General features: G+C 41.1%; 1 protein-coding gene across 4 annotated transcripts in view; it reads right to left on the reverse strand.

The window, feature by feature from the left end:
• The window catches only part of fermt2 (FERM domain containing kindlin 2), a 39045-nt gene extending 18015 nt beyond the window's left edge, over positions 1-21030 (reverse strand). For all 4 annotated transcript variants that reach the window (XM_061063453.1, XM_061063452.1, XM_061063451.1 and 1 more), the window contains exons 1-3: positions 20837-21030; positions 18939-19096; positions 5524-5757 (exon numbers count right to left, since the gene is read on the reverse strand). In XM_061063453.1, the coding sequence (XP_060919436.1) occupies positions 5524-5757; positions 18939-19095 (391 nt within the window). In that variant the 5' untranslated portion in view covers position 19096; positions 20837-21030. The remainder of the gene's footprint in view (positions 1-5523; positions 5758-18938; positions 19097-20836) is intronic.
• Positions 21031-21788: the final 758 nt, after the last annotated feature.

Genomic DNA, 21788 nt, shown 5'->3' on the forward strand with positions numbered 1-21788 from the left:
CTCTGACGTGCTCCCTGTGTTTAGTCCAGGTCTTTGCGTGTGAGAAGCATCCCCTCTAGGATTATTAAAGTATTCAACATTTTAAAAAGTAAAAAAAATGTGTTCTGATACTGATGACCTGAAAGGCTTCCAATATAGCCAAAAATTCTTGATTGAAAATTGGCAGGTACGCACGTCTACGTACTACCAATTACAATTACAAGCATCAAAAATCTACTTAGATCACAGAAAAATCTGTTTTTCTGTTGTTAATAATATTTACATCACAATAATTGGTTCTCTTTCACTGCTCTACTGACCAAAGCCAACACAGAAAATGTGTTGTGTAGCAAAAATGGATGTATGATGAATGCATTGGCAACAAATGCCATTGAATAATTGACTTCGGGTCATTCATAATTAGTCATAATATCAACCTCTGGTGTTGTCTTTTAGCATTTTCAAGCTACTGTTAGCTCGGCTTGTTTCATGATTAGGATGCCTCCAGAGTTCATCTTCCATTTTTATCATCTGCAGAGGTCGAATACTCTCTGAGAATGGAAAGTCTTCTCAATTCCATGCAACAGCTGTCAACTAATATCGAGAATACGACTTTAAATATAGAAATATATAGATATTTTTTAAAAACATCTGGTATTTGATTGTTACTCCGTAACAGCTAACATGGAAGTTCAGGTAACAGAATGAAAGAAATAGTACCACAGTCAGCCGGTATTGTGACCTTAAAATCAGCATCAAACCATTACTCAATTTGTTAAAAATGATTTCTCTGTAAAAGGTTTAGGATCAATAATCAGAGGAGGAACAAACAAGCTCCTGCAAAAGTAAGATTTAAGGCACCTCTTTGAAACAGTTTTGCCTACGTGCTTGGAAACCTTACTTGTGGATATTGGGTGGGAGGGGTGAATAAATGGACAGATATGCACTTTTCAACACTACAATGAAGGGAGTGGAAGTGTGATTGATATTATAGAGATCCCATGTATGCAGAAGTATGAATATCACCAAAAAAATAGAGATAAAAATGACTATATCGGGCCAAAGGGTAAAATACAGGCCAGCATTTCAGTCTGTTTCTGCTGACATAGTCGTTTGAGTGTTGAATTGTATGTTTATAGTAAGAATTTAAGGATCCTGATCTGGTGGGAAAGCCTGCTCCTACGCTCACCGCATACTTGCTGCTGTCAGGAGATGGAGAAGGAGGAGGAAGCGTGAGTGATGGCTAGACTTGCTCACAAAAGCTTGGTTGATTTCCATTAGCAGAAATGACACCTCAGACAATACAACTCCAATCTTCCATCCTGTAGACTTGTGGCAGTAACCGGGCCTGGAGCCAGACCTAGAGGGAGAGGGGTTGACTGGGAGCCAGCTGGGCTTCCAAGATCGACTCCTTGGAAGACATGATTCACTGCAGTGAGTAAGGCCAGCCACAGAAGAATCACAAACACCGTCACATTCTAATTTTACAGCACTAAAGTTTACCGTACAAACAGTTTAAGACCCTACAAGGACAAAAAAAATGTAGGACGTGTGATTTCACGTTCTGTTTCCCCCCCCCCCCCCTGCATACTTCTCAGTGTTGGGCTGCAAGGATGACTGATCAATACTCAGGCGCAATAAATCAAGCTTCACTTCCAGGAAAAACTCAATAAAAACCAGGAGTAGAAGATTACTCACGTTCAGTCTCACTCGGTTTGGAAACTACAAATAAAAATGCATATGCTCTGGATTATTTATGTTTAAAGAATGTATCTAATGACAAGTACTGTAAAGTTAGATTTTGGCATTGTAGTGAGCTGAACAATGCTATTACTCATTACAAGAGGGCCACAAATGCAGCACTTTTTTTTGCTCTTACTTTAAGAATTAAAAAGCTAACCTCAGCTATTTATAAGAGTGTGTCAGATTCTCTCTTTATCCGTCAGACTGGAGGCTTAAAAAAGGTGCTAAAAGGCAGCTCAAAAGGATAATAATGCACTTTAATATAAAGGACTGAGCTTTGCTCACACTGCACTCCTCCTGTGTTATGACAACAGGGCCGGCACACTTGGGACAGCCCAGCAGACCACAGGTTGATGGGCGGTAAATCTGCTGGACCGGAACGATGAAGCAACAGTCCCACACAAATCTAAAAAGGTTTCTGGAGGACGAAGCGCTCCACCAAACGCTCCACTGTCTATGAGAGGGTCAACATCCTTCTTCAAACTCATCCTCCTTTCTGGGAGATTTCTCTTACGCCCAGATCGTCCATTTCTGTTATGATTTATTGGACTAATTTAAAAACGTCCACCATTTTTTTAAAAATGAAACTAGATACTTAAAAGTATTGCTGCCTCCTGGGTTTTCCAGAGTATGTTTTTGTTTGTCAGTTTGACCACACAAGGTAGCAAAATAGTTCTTCTTGCTGAAAAAAAAAAAAAAAAACTCCACAGGGCTTAAGTGGAGCAGCCTGACTCCTGTTACTGAGAAATGGAAGCTTCGCTGAGAGAAGCAGTCTAATTTTTGTCCCACCTCAGGCTTCCAGGTCCACAGTCATGTGTTAGTCAGTAGTGAGGAGTACGTTTTGTCCGCTGGCTTACGGTTAAAAAAGCCTCCTGTCAGCGGGAGGAGGAGGTGTATGTGTGTGTGTGTTTAAAGTGTTGGAAGTAAATCCAGATTGTCTAGACGGGACAAGCTCATGTTTGACTGTAACTCTCCACTGAGCAAATTAACCTTTAAGAAAGACTTAGGAGGTAGTTCACAGCAATTCACCTCCTCCCCCACGAATACAGACACAACTTTTGACATTTCATTGAGCATTTTAGGGTGTTGGCACCAGAAAACAAATTGTATAAACTATTAATCATTTAGGTCATCTCTCAAGTAAAGATTTCAAATACTTGTTGGTTACAACTTCTGAAATATAAAGATTTTACTTCAAATTAAATATATTGTAATTTGATTAAACAGCAGTTTAAACATGCCAATATGGGCTGTACAAAGCTAGAAATTCTTCACTAAATCTTTTTTTTACATATTTTGAACGAAAAGAAGGCAGATAAATCAATAAGAAAAATTACAATTTGTTGCAGCCGTGCAGAATGTCTACAGTTTCAGCATCACATACAAGAACTAAGACATTCTTCGGATGTCAAAAAACACACAAACGCATGTGCAAAAATTGTTCAGAGTTCAAATCTTATCTTGCGACTAAAAATGGAAAACCCCCGGGCATTTACTCAGTACAGGAAGTAGAAGCTGCCAAATGCAATCAGCGGTCAAAACAGGAGTGAAACTGAGACAATTTTGTGTATCACAGTGCATCAACCTTTTGCTGAGTCCAGCTGGACTGTGTCTGCGGCAGGACACAGCTGCCATGGACATGGGAGAAATACAGCGGTGATAATTCATTTGATACTTTTAACTTTGAGTGTTATGTTGATTTTCTATACTTCTCCAGTACATGGGTTGTTGCTGTGAGAGTTTAAAGTGGAAAGCAGACAAAAAGGAAGTTTGAGGTAGAAATATACTGTTTGTTGATATTTAAGAGACAAAATAGTTACAGAGTGTAACAAGAAAAAGTCAACAGCAGAGGGGTTAGGGTTAAAACGGCCAAATTCTTCACTGGAGAATTGAGAACTTGTTTTTGGGGCAGGAAATAGCTTCTGTTAAAGCGATTGACCGGACACGCCAGAGGAGAAATACCCTCCAAATGAATTAGTATGAGAAAAAAGCTGGAGCTGGAGACATTAGGGAGTTTAACATTGCAGGAAACAAAAAAAATCTTAACTTAGTTTCACCTTCAATCTTCCAGTATCTCTGTCTCTCCTTTTCTGTTGTCTGGCACTGAGGCCAGTTGCACAGGCCTCTTCTCTTGCTGCTCCTCTGATTCTCAATGCTTATCAAGTCAAAGAGAGTCCGCAGAAAATATGCACAGGAAATTGTAAAAGTCGCCCAGATGATAAAATAATTAAATACTTCCAGGCCAGATCAGCTGAAACTCAGATAAGTGAACCATGGTTGATGCAAAAGTTCTGTTTTTTTGTATGCAAAAACGCACAGTGATACAAAAAAAAAACAGTAGATCATGTCACACTGAAGGGCCAGATAGAGCTACCGTGCTACGTCTTGCATTACCCTTGTACACGCAATGTCAGCCAAAAGCAATTTGTCCTGAAATTGTGCGGAGAGAAAATAGATTTATTACAGAGGCAGCAGACACATTCCTAACAAGGCCTGGCTGAGAGGAGGACTACAGGCCTGCTTATCCGCTGTCTTTCTGACTATGCTATCAAAAGCAGCCTCTAAATATATTTCCACTTGATGATAAGTCGTACTTGTTATTTTTGTTTTACAAAATTGCTCTGCTTACCCTGTAGCCTTCTGAAAAATAAAAATAAAAGCTCCATCGAGAACACAGAGTGCTACCCGAAGAAGCCAAGAAAAACACACGAGCTGCCTCTGCAGCCCCTGATTCTCCCCCGGGAACAAAGTCCAGCGGGGCTGTCAGGGTACCAGAATTTTAAATCCTACCTAATAACTAAACCATATAGATACCTGTGAAAAAGAACAGGAGCGCTTCTAGTATTCATCAAACCACCAGTGCTCACGGAAAGGTACATTTTAAAAAAAGTGGAGGAAACCTTGAGACTTTGGGTAAAATAAAACTGATTATCTGTTTTTAGAGGTTTCAGTACTTTTTGCTAATACTGATCATTAAAATAAGGATTGGAAGATATATAGTCTTTGATACTTTTTGTTTCCACATGTTTTAAAATGATAAGACACAAAGTATTGAACACATTGACAACCCGACAGTCCAGTGACAAAGACTCAACAGGTGTCCTACGAGACTGACTGATGAAAGGACTTATATTACTCAGTCACTGTCTCCGTAGAGTTTGCAGGTTTCAGGACTCTAGGAGGTAGGGGCAAAGGGCAAGGTCTGAGGCGAGGAAAAGTGGGCGTTAGCTGGTCAGAGGTCACAGGGGTCCACTCTGTGACCTCTTCCACATATATGACAGGATAAGGTGGTGCCAGTAAAATATTGATAGTGTGTCTGTGTTACACCAAGGGGGGGGGGGGGGGCTGTTAAATTTAGATTTCTGGAGATCATATTAATGAAAAGATGGTAGGTAAGCATGAGTACAAGATATTTATGAGTAGGATTTCAGCCTTCAGTGTGGGATTGTGTTATAAGCCTGAGCCGGATTGATAATCTCTGTTTACTAAACATTCCTGTGAGACCGATGGAGCCCAGGTTTGAGGACACGAGTCCAGCGTTACGGGTGGACTACCGGTGAGGAGACGTGACTCCAGCCTGCAGAGCTCAGGGGATGTTTAATAAACAACACATTTCGAGGGATCAAAACAAAGTGAGAGGAAGGACATGATTAACTTAGTTTGACGCAGAGCATTTCCAATCAGTCACACCAACTCTCACGTTCGCATTCAGACTGTTCTCCACATCTCGGCTGAAAGTATCAATGCTGCTCTGATCTCTCTCTCTCTCTCTCCTCCAAATGAGTCGATGGTTCCACTTACTGAAGGTTTTGCAGATGTCGGACACAGCCTTGAAGACGCGGTCCGAGAAGTTGACCTTGACCTTCATGTGCTTCATGTTGGGCAGCTGGAGGCGCAGGAGCTTGTGCTGCGGCGTGAAAAGCAGCCTGGCGTCGGCTTGGATGCCGTACTTGTCCAACGTCCAGTGGGTTTTTAACAGCCATGTCTTCTTCTTCTCCCACCACAAAGCATGGTCCGACCAGTCCTTCTTTACATCTACAGAGGGGGAGGAAAGAGTAGAGGATGAGCTTTAGATACGCTGCAAATACTGTAAAAGACCTTAACCCAGCAAAAGACTAAATGTTGTATTTTTTTAATTGCATTCCCTGATAACTACTTTGAAACTAACAGCAGAGTGAAAATATTGTTTGCAAAATAACTTGTGTAACTCGAGCGCTCAGTCTCTCCCATCTCACTGTACTGACCCGAGCTTACCCAATATGTCCCTCCAGGGTCACATTTGAGGTGAGACGGGGGGGCACAGAAAGTGTTTGCACTGGGGCGGTGAAGTCAAAAGTGAGGAGGGAGGAGACGGCCGAGTGTGTGAAAGACGTGGCTGTTTGTGTGACAGTGCGGGGATATCAGGTTCGTGCCTTCCTCTTTGTTCCCAAGTCAAACTGTTATCCCTCTAAAGCACACACAAGCCACCTAAAACCCCACCTGGCTCCAAGGCTTTCACTCAACAGGGGCCCAGCACAATAGGGACCAACCTGAGGATTCACGGTGTTTGTGTCTGACTTCAAGGGGAAGGTGAAAACCGCAGGGATTTAAGGGAACTCAAAGCAGCTGTTTTTGTAGATCCCTGCTCTAGTTTGCATACGAGCAGCCCACGAGGATGGTGCTGAAGCTGCTAATCGCTTCAAAGTGTAATTTAAAGGGAAGGGGCAACATACAGCACACTAAAAGAGAGAGTCAACATTTCTTTGCATCCATTTCTTAACAATGTATCACATCTAGAAGACAGTCACTTCATACTTATCTCTATGTAGCAGGACAAAATAAACAGCAGGTCAACTAGTTAAAGCACTTGTGTCTCTGCCCTTTTAAAAGTGTTAAAAATGTAACTTGTTTTTGTGCTTTTGTACCCCAAACACGACATAACACTTTTATGTTAAAGTGTTCATCATGTGTAATGGCCTTAGCAGTCTTTGCTGCTTGAGATAAGAGTTATTTGGTCCATAGTTTTAAGCCCATTATACTTTCTTTTTTTTATACCCCCCCCCCCCCCAAGCAGTGATGTCATTACACCGGCATTAGTCCAGGAAGGCACTTCCCAAAGCAGTGTCTCATTTCCTCCACCCACACACACACCATCATCGCTTCTCCAGCCTATGCTCTGTCTCACTCTTCGTCTCTCTCTCTCTCCTCTCAGAGTCAGTGAGTCCAGTCACGGCCGAAAAGTCTGCTAAGTCATCCTTGAACAAACGTCAGTCGTATGTATTTACTGTTGTGTCTGCGAAACGGTCACAAGGCATATGCCCAGATAAAAACATTGTTTTGTCATGCATTGCAGCATCATGACCAAAGCATAAAGATAGCAAACTGATGAAAACAGTCAGCTATTTACAATGATAGTATAAATATGTGTGTGTGATAAAGCCTTTCCTAACGATAAGGAAAAACACTACAAATAGGAAATCAGTTGTACTTCAGCGACATGCATACCAAAAACATGTTTCATCGTAACAAAACACTGACACATGCACATTGCTCCTGCTCATTCTGATTATGGTAACAATGGTAGAAGGAAGGTTTTCTATCCTGAATGTTATCCCTGCACTGACATCCTCCTTCTGTCAAGCAGCTTGGTGCCATGGTAACCGAAACCTTGAGTGGCCTTCTGCTTCCATGTGCTGCTTTTGTTTCCCCCTGACCTTAACTTTACACAGGGGCACCCGTTCGCATTGTTGACGCTCTCCCGCTGATCTCAGTCTAAAAGCTGAATGATCGGGATTAGTGGGTGAGTAGGTGAAACAACGGATTGGGCGTCTTAGAAGAACCAGGAAACAGGACTGCTGTGATGTGAGTAAAGCAAACTGGAATGAGGAAGAGATTACACTGGTGATTGAAGATCGGGAGGAACGAAGAGGGGCTACCAGCATCCCAGTGTGAAGGCCTGGGACTGTGTGAATTGATTTGGGGTTGGTGGGGGAGGCGGGGGGGGGGTTGTTTGTCAAGCTGTTTGGTTTTATACTGTTTACTCCGGGGGGAAACACTTGGTACTTGAGAGAAAACATTCCAGGCTTTCTTTCTGAGACCCTCTGTGAGTTTCTCTAGCAGCATGGGGTCTAGCTGTCATCGCTCCACTTTGGATGCCTCAGCTGTGCAGGACACAACTTCATTGCTAATTTCAGAGAAACGTCTCCCTTAAGTACACTGCAGTTATTAACAGCAGTAAAAACGAGAGGGAGCAAGGAGAGAGGAAAATTGAAAATAGACCTGGATGTATTTTCATAACTGCATACACAGTTTTTCCTCTTAAAACCTTGTAATTTCTAATGCCTGGGAGAAATGCAGAAGGACTAGCATTAAGGTTTGGCTCTTAGGTCTTCACCTCAGACCACAAGCTATAGAAATGTCCTGATACTCAGCATGCATGACCACTATACAGTCTGAATGTATGTCTTGGCTGCACAACTTGCTCTCAATGGCCCCTGCACCACTGTTTTCTTGTTACCGCCCACCGTCAAAAAACTAAATGGACATAGTCTTTCCTTATGCCTCCTTTTGTCATTACGCAGTGGTTCGATGTGTTGTGATTGGATGAGGGGCAGCTCGGGTAGGCGTCCATTGGGTTCTTTCAGCAACAAGGTGGTAACTCAATCTGGAGAGAGGGAGGGAGAGGGGGCCAATGGCATCTCCAAGCTAAAAATACAGCCTGCCAAGCCTGACGTAATGCAGCAGCCAGAGGAGCGAGGGCCTAAGTAATTGGGTGCATTAAATGTGGACCCACAGCCCCGCAGTAGAGTAATATATGTGTGTGAGTGTGTAAGTGTGTGTGTGTGTGTGTGTGTGTGTGTGTATGCACACAAGGAGGGCTTGAAAGACAAGGGGAGGGGAAACTGAATGGGAAAACCATGTTTTATGACCTCTGCAGGACGTGAAAGATGATACAGAGATGGTGTGTGTGCGCACTGGTTCAGGGATTTGTAGAAGGCAGGGTGTTCTTATCCATCCATTAACTACATTAGTTTGATGTTTGTGCGTGTGTGTGCTTTAACAAGCTAAATTAATCCATAAATTCTGTCAAACAGAATTATTTTAGTCCACCACCGTCACCATGACGGCTCTCCACCAAGACCACTTCCTCTGCTTTGTGCACCAGATAAAAAGAATACTGCATTGGGTTCAAACTTAATTTTCTACAAAGCCTTGAAGCTGAAACTGATATGAATTAAATTGTACTCAAAATGTTGCACAGTCAAGGATGTAAGCACCGAGTTTTAATGGATTTCATTTGAATAATACAGAAAACTAAACTGGACCTCCTACCCTCTCTTTCCATCACTCTTTTCTCTCTCCATCCCTCCGCTCCTAGTCAGAGAATCTTTGGTGTTTACATTAGGAGGTAGCTATGTTTATGGAGTCCTGTCTGTGAGGGGGAAGGGAAGGGACGGGACGACAGAGGAGACGGTGCATAGAAGTAAAGGAGAGACGAGGAGGATGAACAGAGGACAAGGGAGGAGCTCTGACTGAGGACACAAAATTAAGAGACGGAGCGGGCTGGAGGAAGTTGAAAGTCAAAATTAAAGTCTACGAGCCTAAAACACAAAACACATAAATGATATCTACAACTTTAGCCATACACTACATTAAGAATTTGGACACAAAAAAGGAAGAAGAGATTCGACACAAACACACACACATACAGTAGCCAAGGGAATAATATGTATTGAGCCATTTGCCATGTTTTCTTCGTTGCTGAACAACATAATTCATTGTGACTTTGGTGGTTCTGTTAAAAAAAAAACATTTCAATAAAAACACATGGAAATGATAATGTGGAATTAAGATTAATTAAGCACAGAACATACTGACTGAAGAGTTTAAACAGCAACAAATCCCAACAAATTTGTTTTGATTTTTGTCTCTTACATGATAAATGTCTGTCCTTTGACTCAAAAAGTAACTGTTGCATCTTGCTGCTCAAGATGTGCCAGGGAGCCATGCTGTTGGATGTACACAGAAAGGCTCCTATTTAATTTAACCCGCAAAGCAACAGTCAGCTGATGCCTAAAGCGAAATCCAGGCTCATCTCTAGCGTCATTGTTGGAGGTGATTTAAGAGCGGACGCACTTAATGGCTTTTCTCTGAAAATGTATTTCATAGTCTCCGGGAGCCAGGCTTTGAGCGAACAGTAGAAACCAAGGCCATGCAGTGCAAGGCTTTGTCATTTGGGCCATCATCTGATAAAAACATTACAGCTGGGTGAGGCTGGTCACGCTGTTTCCTTGGAGACACGTGGCAGACGCCGCAGGGGCAGTGGTGCGAGGCGACAACTTGTTTTCATACACAACAAAGAAAGCTGCAGGTTTGTCGGCCTTATTACCTTTCACACACAGTAACATCGTTTCTCCCCCTCTACAACATGAAAGCCTGTCTCTATATTTCTCATCAGTAGCAGGTTGAAGGCCGATATCGACAAGCAAAGATACAGGAAGCAACTGTTCTGTGCCACCCTTAAATTAGATCTACTGTAAATGGCCTTTAGGCACTCCCTTTGCGTGTGTAGTCAAGCTAGATAGCATTAACATCAGATACTTAACAAGTCTGAGAGAGACAGGTGATGACAATATCTGCACGGTAGACATGAGATAGTGACTCAGACATGTTCGCAGTGGAAGATTGACGTGATACAGCAAATCCATCAAACCTTGTGGCTTTTTTTGGAAGACAATGCAAGCAGCGTCACGGAGCTCTTATCCTTTATTTCAGTAGCAGAAGAGGCAGCAAGAAGACAGATGAGCTTGTGACATATGATTAAAAGATTAGCCTACATGAAAAAGTATCTGTTGTTCTATCTGGTACGTAATACTGGAAACATCACTTTGCTGAACTCTGACACCTGTAAAGTTTAAATAATTGATTCATATTTTGATCACTTCTTGCTGCCTTGCTTGGGCATTTACTTTACATTTGACCACTTTTAAGCAGCAGCTACTCTCCTCTAATGTCAAGACCAGGGTGGAAAGCTCAAATAATGTCATAATGTACTTTGTGCCAGGAATGAAAAAGATGTGTATGTAGGGAACGCGACAAATAGTTATAATGGTATCATTATGTATTGTCTCTCTGAGTCACAAAAACTAACCTCCACATCCAACCAATTCATTTCTAACATTACTGTTTACAAGATACTCACCCTTTCATACTTTAATATCACTGCTGTCTTTTGTTTTAAATTGGAAAATGTTTGGGGGTCCCTCTAGATTTTCTTGATGCTAATGAATCCAGAATTTTTCCAAGAGTTTTCCCTTAGCAACTGAAATTGAGTAAGGTTAGCTGAGCTTACAACAGTCAGTTATACAATACATCTGCCTTTCTTCCTGCCAATAATCAATCCAACAGGCCATTTATAAAAAGGCATTAAATGTGCAGTACAAAGCCCTTTTCTGCTGGCAGCCATTGCCTGAACACTTTTAAGCAGCCAAAGTTACCTGACAAAGCATTTAGACAAAGGGACTCTTAATGCTGCCATTAAAGCTTTTTAGGCTGCAGATATAAGAGACAAAGGTTCATCAAGGTTGTGACCTGTGTCAGTGATACACAGCTCACTTAAGAGAGAGATCCATTAAGGTCATGGCTGGCCTAAAAGGAGTCCAGGGACTCTGACAGATATTGATCCAAGTCAGTGGCGCATTGGCACTACTTATCCTCCACATACACACAAAGACAGAGTCGAGGTAACTGAGTTTTTTTAAGAGTAGAAGTTCCTGTCTTATCACCCATCTATAGCCCAGAGAATAAAGGACAAGCTCAGCTTATGCTTATAGGTATTTCACAAGTTTCTCAGACTCAGACATTCCCTTTGAGTTCACTCATCATTGAAGCTTCAGTGCATCGCATTACCAAAAACTTAGGTCCACAGAATATGCGTTGAGGCCAAACCAGGCTCAGTAAAAGACAAAAAGAACTTTACCTCAGCATGCAGTGAGTCTGAAATCTTAACAGGATATTAAGGAGCATCCTGGCAGCTTGCTACAGTAAGACGAGAGAGCAACAGTGCTGGCTTGGATGCATTAGAAGAGGCCAGGAGGGCTTTTAGAGGAAACCTCCTTAGAGACGGATAGTTTGTATCCATTTATGTCATTTTCAAAACACAGCAAAACACTGGGGGTAATCCCGCGCCTCCCTGACACAGCCTGATACAATTAAGAGTTCAGAGACCCGGTGAAATAATGATATTACAAAGAAACTCCAGGAGTCAGATCAATGGAGCAGATAGGCTGTAGTCATCTGTGTTTCTATCCATGAGTTCTTCCTGCAAGATCTCCCTTCAGGACTGTGATAAACCACCCAAATGATACATCTGTTGCTCAGAAACATTAAGCTGAATTTCTCTAAAACCCTCTCTAGTATTTAGAGTGACACGTCCGAATGCTAAAGATGCTGCAATAACATTTTTCCTTCTTGATACTAATTTTTGACTTGACTATTGGCTGACCACGTATCTCTATACCATTCAATTTTCCTATTCCCTGTTTTTTTCAGGAGCTTAAACATTGTAGTAACAGATCACTGCTTTGACTGGACTAACAATATGCACTACTGTATTTAATACAGTATCAGAGGCATACACTGATTCTTTAAGTGAAGACTTGAGGCACCTCAAGAGCAAAGGCTTCCAGGTTAAATAGTCAGATCCTCTTTTTAAGATTCATTTTACGGGGCTTTTTTATGCCTTCATGGATAACTGCTAGGCTACCTGAACCTCAATATGCAATATTCAAATCTATAGTGGCGCTGTTCCGATTACTTGATGTATAAACTAATAAATGAACAGACTACACTGATAATTAAAAAAAACATTTAAGTAAAAATACACTAAGTGGAAAATATTCAACTACGAAAATCAAGACATTTTTCAGACATACATGCACCTACTGTTGACAAAATAAAAAATACTTGTAAGGGATAAAAGTGAAGGCATTGACTTAGTTTTCATGTTAAGCTGTAGTGAAAATATTTTCTCTGTCCAAAATGCCCTTATGTAAAGAAGCCTCATTCCTTGGTTATGGAATCAAACACCTCTCGTTCCTCTCTGAAAGAGAGAGTGCAGAGACAGACTGTGAGGCGGGGACGACTTTAAATGAATGAAATGTGGGCTGTGTGAACCTACACAAAATACTCCAGATCAGCTTACTCCATGACCCACAGGTGTGTGGCGTTACAACAACAATGTGCTGCTCTAACATTTCCTGCCACTGGAACTTCTGCGCTGCCTGCAAATACAGGAAGATGAGAGGGACAAAAAGCAAACAATCATTCCCCGAGGAGGTATGAAAGTTTTTTCTGCTGCATATTTAACATGCCTAACATAAGTAATTAAATCATCCTTAACAAGCACAGCAGTCTGTGCGTGGTAATGGCCAAAGGGACAATATGGGGCATTTCAAATATTGCAATATGATTATACTGTGCTTTTAAAATGTGTTTAACTCTTATAGCCGGTTTAGCATTATGTGATATAAAGTGCCATAATATTTTTTTTATTTGTGCAGTGTGTTAGTGATCAACTAGGAAGTGTAGCATGGATTAAATAAGTGGATTCCTTCCCTTAACATCTTCTTTTGATTATTTTATCTTGGTACTAAAGCATCAGTCAAGGATTTATCATGAAGGACATTTTTTCCCATCCATATGGATCCCATGTGACCCTATGACAAACTCTTCATTAGACCGACTTTCTGCAAAGCAAAACTGATTATAGAAAAGAAAAAAATGCCTAACATATACGGATATGATTTATTAATCTTTAAGTCTTTGGACGGGTTTCTTTGTGTTCCTAAATGTAAGGGTTCATTTTAGCAGCTCACACAATGTATGTAGGCCTATATGTGAGCACAGAAACGCACAATCACTGCAGCATCTTGCAAGTGGAACAGGAAGGCTCTGGCCTGGGCAGGACCGCTACTTATACTAACTACTTCCTGTGAGAGAGATTAGCAAGCAGGACAATCACAGAGGCTGGCAGGCCGTTTCTCACTTTGTAGTGCTTGCGCATTTAGAATTGCTCCACAATCCCAATCAACGAGACTCATTACGCATGGTGATATTTCTGGACCATACGTCATGGAAACATGATATGAATAAAATTAAGTGCATGGCCTCCTACATCAAATGAATCGTCTGCTGACCTTGTGTTAAATATTGATTGTAAAGATATGAGCGACTGTAGCTCTCACATCTTCAAGACAGATATGACAACAGTATCTCAAGGCTTTATCTTGCTCTCTCTCTCTGCAGGGACTAAAGACCCATCCTCTCTCTCTTTGAGATGGGACACTGGGGGGGGGGGGGGGGCAGGAAGGCAGGAATGCAAGGAAGGCACGAGAGAGAGGTCACACAAAAAGAGCACAGAGGAAGTTCAGCATCCTGTGTTCAATCGCGTCTGTTTCCTAATGCAACATGCACTCCATTGTCAAACTGAGGCCATCTCCCTTACGGTCAGCAAAATGTCCAGCAGACAGCTTCTTGGCATTTTAAAGAGTTCACTGAAGTAGCTGGAAAAACTAGAGCATTGTCTCGTAAAAGAAAAGGTGCGACAAAGAATCGATCTAGTTCCTTCTATGTCTGTTGTGGTTTAACATTTCAAGAATTGGCTTCGTTTAACAGAGGGGTAGACGCATCAAAAAAAAAAAAAAAAGTGTTGGATGTTGAAAATGTTGGATGAGGATTCATTTGATTTTTTAAATTATGTAGGTCATCACAAATACAAAACACACATTTGCAGGGAAACTTCTCTGTGCCTGTTTGGAGCAACAGCAGCCAAAGAGTGCAGGCCCCTCATTGGAAAACCACCACATGAACTATCAGAGTCACACAAGGCCAATTAGTTCTATTTATGGAACATTTCACAGAACAGGAACGTGGGTCAGAAACCAGGAGAAAGTGAACAATGTGTACTTTCATGTTTTTTTTTTTAATCGATTATAAAGCTTTGCGACGGGACTGAAGGAGTGGATGTTGTCAAACGGAAAATCATGGCTGCCGGAATTTAAAAAAGGGAGACAAATATTTATCACAAATATATTTAAAGACTAAGAGGGAGAGAATGGAAAAGAGGGAGGGTTGACACGGAGCGAGGGAGGGGGATGAAACAGGCAGCAGAGAATCCAGCAATGACGTCGGCGACCAGAGAACAACATGCCAAACCCTAGAAGTCATTTCCTGCTTCATCGAAGACTTTTATGGAATTCTAGCGGCATGGATAACGTCATGACGAGAGGAGAGACGAACTCACTCCACACACCTCCCTCCACCAACTTTCTTTCCCTCCCATTTTTTCTACATCCTGTCTCTCGCTCCTCAGCTGTCTTTTTTAAGCTTAGCAGTGCCAATACAACCAGGATGCCTCTAGTAGTGTAACAACATTCTCAACATTTGCTAGCTGAGGCTATTAATTCCTTTACTTGAACATCATCATTTCACTTGGTTGCCTATATATGTCTTTCTTGTCTATAGGCTTGACAGTCCTTAGTCCAGTACCATGACTCCATTATACCATTATCTCTAAAAAAAAATGATGTCATTACCACCTTTTGCTTGTTGAAAAAAATAGCTTTTCTGCCACCAATAAAAGTAATAGTAGCACTTTACACATTGCCAGGTCAAGACGGGGTATTTGCACCACTGCTACTCCTCGTCTGTAATGTATCTGGACAGAGGGGGAACAGTGGGGCATAGGTGACCCGCCATTGATCCGCAATCAGAGAGGGTAGTGACAGAGTAACAGGGACGAGACGGCAGACAATGTTTAACTTGGAGCTGGCAGGTCTACTTCATGTGGCTGTAACACATTGTGAAATCTCACTCTGGGACACCTCTGTTACGCCGTTGATGCCACAACGTGCAATTAAAAGAAATGTAACGACAGGGCAACTTTTTTTTGTGGTGCTGTTGCAGAATTGCAGCGTGTAAAATGACAGTATTAGCCTTGGATGTTGCCTCAAATGCAGTATCAAGTATTCACTAGTGTGCCAGCCAATTCACCAATTCTGATAACATGACCAAAAACCAGCTGGATTCAGGTCAATCATCATGCAATGAATACAGACAACAACAGTGCAGTGATATTAGAGAATGCAATATTAGTGAAAGAAAGCAGAATGCCAGCAATCCCACTTCTCCAACAATATTAGGTATATTTTTTAAATAACAGGAGGACGCTGTATGGGCAAATAAGTCTCTATATCAAAATGAGTATCTGGAAAATATTGCAACAAAACATCTTAAGAGCATGCATTTGCCTGTAATATTTATAGATTTAGCGATTACTGTTAGACATTGTTTACCGGACCTAAAAGCTTTGTAACATGGGTACAATCCCTTTCAAAACCATTACATTCCCGCAAGCTAATATTGTTTGTGTAATCTTTCTAAATGGCACAATATTAGCTTTTAGAGAGGAGGGCTGCACTCTTTGGAAAACATCAACAAAGTCAGATAGCTGCAATGATGGCAAAGATTGGTAGGATGAAAGGCGTACAGGAGCAAGGGACCAGAGGGTGGTCAATCAGCTAGCTTTAAATACTGCTCTCCTGCAAGGTTGAAGAGGAAATGGAAGCAGCGTTCACTACTGTGATCAATAGCTGAGTGCCTTCCTGGCATTTGTCTATTTAATCCATTATCGAATGCCGTCTGAGCCTGCAGCGGTGGTTCGAGAGCTGCAGGCTCGCAGGAAAAGTTTGAAAGATGGAAGCAGGATGCATGTGGAGGACTAGGCACACCCACCAACACCAACACACAACCCTGACTCACGTGTGGAAACATGCAAGAATACTACAAATGAGAACACTGGCCTTTGAGAAGAAAACCGCTGACGTCTGCATATTTAGAGACCAAAAGAAAGAGGCAGGGAAAAGACAGAGATAGAGCTTTGTCACTGCGACAGGACGTCCTCTCAAAGTGAGACCAAAACTCTGCGGCAGCTACGTGTCACTTCTCATAGCACCATGTGTGCATGTATGTACTGTTACACATGTACTGTATCTATGTATAACCAAAGCATCCAAGCAATCAGCAAATCCAGCAGTGGATATGTGACAGCACTTAAGAGGTGTTCAGTGAGAATACTCAGCGCTGCAGACGCTGAGAGGTGAACATAAAAGAGCTCAATATCTTTCCCACAGTTTGCTTACTGCTTACTTTTTTTATTCATTAATGTCACTCTTTAACTGAATCTGTTTTTTCTTTCAGTACAATAACTCAATTTTATAGCTTGGTGTTGATTATAACAAGAAGAACACATTTAAGTGGCCTGTCCCCTTATGATTACTAACCAAAAACATATTTTCTAAACAATCAAATGAATATCTTAACACAAAAACATGTGCCTCACACTGGATAATGTGTAGTTTGTAGTGTGTGGCCATGTGGAAAACCTATCATGTGTACAGGTTAATGATTACTATCCAAACACACAACTTTTGACTGAGGGTAGGGGGGAGATGGCAGCCAAATGAAATGCCCCCACACTCACTGTGTGAAACCAGTCAGGAGGTGCAAATATAAACACTCAAAGAGCAGTTAAATGTCACTGCAAGAGTTCTCAGTAAGAACCTCACTTAGCTTGAAGCATGCTTCAGTGAGCTTAATTCACTGCAGTAATTGTGCTAGCAGCATGACCGAAAAAGAGCAGTAACTCTTTCTTATAAAACTGTCACAAACAAACATCGACACCCATCTTACCAACTTTGGCAAAACAACAAGCAGCAACCATGTTCAACAAATCAACCTTATCGTGGTGTGCTGATGTGAAAACCTCAAGCCAACAGAATCCTGAGCAGATAAAAATGGAAAGCCATGAACAAAACAGCCACATAGTTAAAGAAAGGAAAACAGAACTAGGAACAGTAAAAAAAAAAAACATTGTATATTTGATGATTGCAAGTCCGAATACAACTTGAGATTACTGTTTAAAAATTAATGAAATATGCAACCTGTCGAGTCAATTTCGATGTGATTAACAATCAAATGTATCACAAAGTTACTAATCTTTTATAACTCGTCTACTGATCTTCAATCACACAAATCGCCCGGACTGAAGGACCGCACTCTGCACAAGAGTGACAAAGCCAAATCGAGAAAAAATCATACCCTTCAACCAGATCTCCACAAAAAGCGCAAACACAGCTCAAACAATGAATAAGGCCAGGTCTTGAGTGGAGCCCGGGTGGGAGGACCAATGAATTCATGTCGTCAAACACGCGGCATAAACACTGAACACACGCCTCGCATAGATGCTGCACAAGCAGCTCAGACGACCACAGAGAACAAAGACCTCAATTATGTGGAGCCCTAACAGGAGAGCTAAAAACAGGACCATGGGCACGGAATAAAACCTTGGAGCGCAGCAGGAATGCCGAGCATTCGAGCACAATCGACACACAACACACTGTCACTCCCAAATCGCGGTGCCACGGCCACTGAACTTCCTCCTGCAGCCTTCATGAAGCAGGGCAGTGTTCAAGTGGCTGGAACAGAGGACTCTTATTCTTACTTGCACCCAAACTTGTCCAGTGCAAAGCTGAAGATACAGAACAGTGGATAATACAGAGGGGGGAGGGAAGCTGTGTATGGTTTCTTTATACCTTGGGTTACTGACCCATATACACTGCAGGGTAACAAAGAGGGATATTAACCCTTGAAAGGCAAGTTCACAAAACTTCACAAAAGCTGATTTCATGCAACAAAGGTGCCAAGAAAGACATGTTTCATTCCTCATTTCTATCTGTGTAGCCTGTCAAAACTTCTTGTTTCATACATTTCTTCGCCATGTTTCTTGCAGAAAGCATTTTGGAGTTCCAAGACAAATTTGTGTTCTTAAACTCTGGCCAGTTTTCAGAAATGTCTTGCAAGTTTATGTATAAAAGTAGTGTGTATACTCAGTGGAATCTCACTTCTCAGAGCGGTAAATACTTTGAAGAGGTATTTATTGCCCAACTTATATAGACAGATAACGCAAGTCAACCAGTGACAGACACACTGAAATCCTTCAGCAGGATGATACAGGTTCAGAGGTCAAAGAAAAAGGGTTTTCATAACAGACAACCATATACGAACTATGACTAGTGGAATGCAGAAGATTGCTAGCATAAACTCAAGTCAGTTTAATACAGTTAAAATAATCTGCAGTGCACTGCTCTGGCAGATAACAACAGTTTGCAAATACATACCTAGTTTCTCCACGAGTTTGAGCATTACTCCTCCGATATGGATTTCCCCAGTGACCCTCAAAGACACGTCCCTGTGGAGGTCAGTTACATGCATCTTCAGCTCCCACGTCCCGTCGGCGTAACAGCCATCGGGCATCCGGATCCCGTCCAGTGCCATCCTGCCAAAAAAAAAAGAGCCACAGTCAGGAATGCGAAAAATGGTCAAATTAAACTTCCGTCACACTTAAGTGAAATAATCCAACTGAAGCTCAGGTAAGGGAAAGATGTGAAGCAAAGCCCGTGCATGCAATTTCTAGAGAGAGAACCATACCATGTTCCACGTTGTCTTTGTAGATTCACTTGATTACTGTTCTAGAGCAAAGTTCATTCATTCATATTCCAATGCATTTACAGTATCTCACATCTTTAGTTGGGGTTTTCATAGATTAAGATTTTCCGTGAAATATGTGATTAGTTCATCAAACAAGGCATTTCTTTAAAGAAGCCAATGGTACAAAATGTAATTTGAATGGGCACCATCTAAACATGATTTGCCATTGCATAAGTGCTTATAAATGAATGCCTCAATACTTTGAAACACAGACATTGACAGTATGAATTAGAAGAGTCATCAGTGGTTTTACCCTGGTAAACTAAGCTACGTCAGGGAAGATATGCTTGTTTTTTTTCTTATAAAAGGAATCTCACATATACAGCCAATTGACTTCAATAGTTACCCTACTACTAAACCTGTAACAAATGTTGCATAATCTCTTCTTTTTCATTGAAAGAGCTTGCCAAAGTCTGAAAAAGTAACCCTAATGTTGTCATAGTGATGTCATCGGGGGACAAAGATTTTAACTAGAATGTGTCTGTGTTACACATTGGAGGAGGTGTGGCTTACTTACAAAACTAAATTGTCTGCAAAACAGTGAATTTAGAATGATTTTTGCATCAAAATTTTCAATTTGGCAAATCTTCAATAGGCTACACTGAATATGATATGTTCATGACATTTCCATTTAGTGTTATTTACTGATGCTCCAAATGATATTTTGATATAACATAAGAAAGGATTTTAAGATATTCAATCAACTTTCAGACTTCATCCCAAGCACTGAAACATTAAATATTTATACATGGTATTTTAACAATATTTGCTGCTTACTCATTGCAATTTTGATTTCAGGACTTAAGCTAGAAGGTGTCAGAGTTCAAGATAGCCTACATTCCCAGATTTAGCTCCCTGTTATGGGAATGCTTCAATAGTTACAAATTTGATTAAACTCAATATGGGGCATTTTATTTGACCTCGGGGATTGATCATAATCAGAAAGACAAAAAAAAAACAACCACTTGTCATCTGTGACTCTCCTCGTGCTCCCCGCTTGGAAAAAGTCGCGCCCTGTCTGTCGCGTGAGCTCTCTGCCAAAAAGTTACATTACAGTCAATGTGTCAATTCTTTGATCTTAGGTTGTCCAATAGCCGACTTCGAGTGGCCTGGCGATCAAAACAGCAGTCTAATCGATAAACACGGCAGAACAAAGGCAATAGGCCCGCAGGTACAAGTTCGACAAGGACCTCTGAAGGCTTTTATCTGCGCTAAAGTGCCACTTCACCTGTTCAAAATAACGGTAAAGGCACTCTTACAAATAGACAGAGGGGTTAATTATGTAAGACGGGTCTGTTCACCAGCTCTCCGGCTGCATGCATACTCGTTTAGTCGGTCATTGAAGGAGTAAGTTCACTAAAAAGTGTTACCAAAGGCAAGAAAACCGCTTAAATCAGCAAAATGTTACTTAAAAGGAGCTTTGGTTAACGCCACAGGGGCGGCACAACAAACAAAAAACCCATTTTCATATTTCATAGCGGCGAACGAGCCAAGCTTTGAGGACGAACATTAAAATGTGTATACTCACCTTCACAAAGACGAAAAAAAACCACTAAAACAGTCTACTACACGGTTCAGAACAGGTTCCCCCTCTTTAAATCATGTATGGAGAGTTTTTCTGACGACAAAAACAGAAAGAAATCCCACAAGAACTCGCTCAAGAAGTGAAGTATCCCAAACAGTTTTCCTGCAGGCTTCGGCTTAATGGAGTCCAGCCGTCCCTCCTCCTCCCTCCCTCTTTCCAGCGGATCACGTCACTGCTCCAATCCCACTTTTCCTTTCATACTGGGAGCTTCGCTGGTCGCCTACTGGTCCCCCCTGTCACCTCACACATAGACATTTATAATACACTCAAAAACACTTTTACAGGACTAGTGTATTTTTAGGTAAATTCTTTCTTTCAAACCCAACAAAAGCTCCCCCCTATTTTTTTTAGAAATATAATATAAACACAAGCGACGCTTCATAATTGTTGAAATAGTATTTTTATATTTTATATTTTATATTTTAGTTCAAGCTTTAACACATTTTTAAAAAACAGTAACGAACAATCTGACAATCTCCTAAATGTTTCACATGTTTCCTCCCACGAACAAAACAAAAGAAAAGAAACAGCTTACCATGTGATTTTTATCTGTTCAGTTTTGTGTTTCTGTTCCTTATTACTCCACATTCTGCAAAAAAATATATAAAATTAAACCTTACATTAATTCTTACTCTTGAGAGAAACTGCTGAATTAAGTTGCAGAGTAATAAAATATTAAAAGTCTTCAAAAAAGAAAATATTCAAGTGAATTTTTAGGTTTTATCATCTATATTCATTAAAACATTAAAATAATAAATACAATCGTTAGCGATAGAGCATAAAAGTGTGAACAATAAAGCAGGTTTTAGTGTGTTTTTTTTCAGGTTTTTTCTACCTTTCATGGTGCAAAATTCAACAGTTTGTGTCAGGAGAAATGGAGGTGCAGTTAAGATCT

This window comes from Labrus mixtus, chromosome 18 (assembly GCF_963584025.1).
Source record: "Labrus mixtus chromosome 18, fLabMix1.1, whole genome shotgun sequence".
In the NCBI taxonomy this organism is placed as follows: domain Eukaryota; kingdom Metazoa; phylum Chordata; class Actinopteri; order Labriformes; family Labridae; genus Labrus; species Labrus mixtus.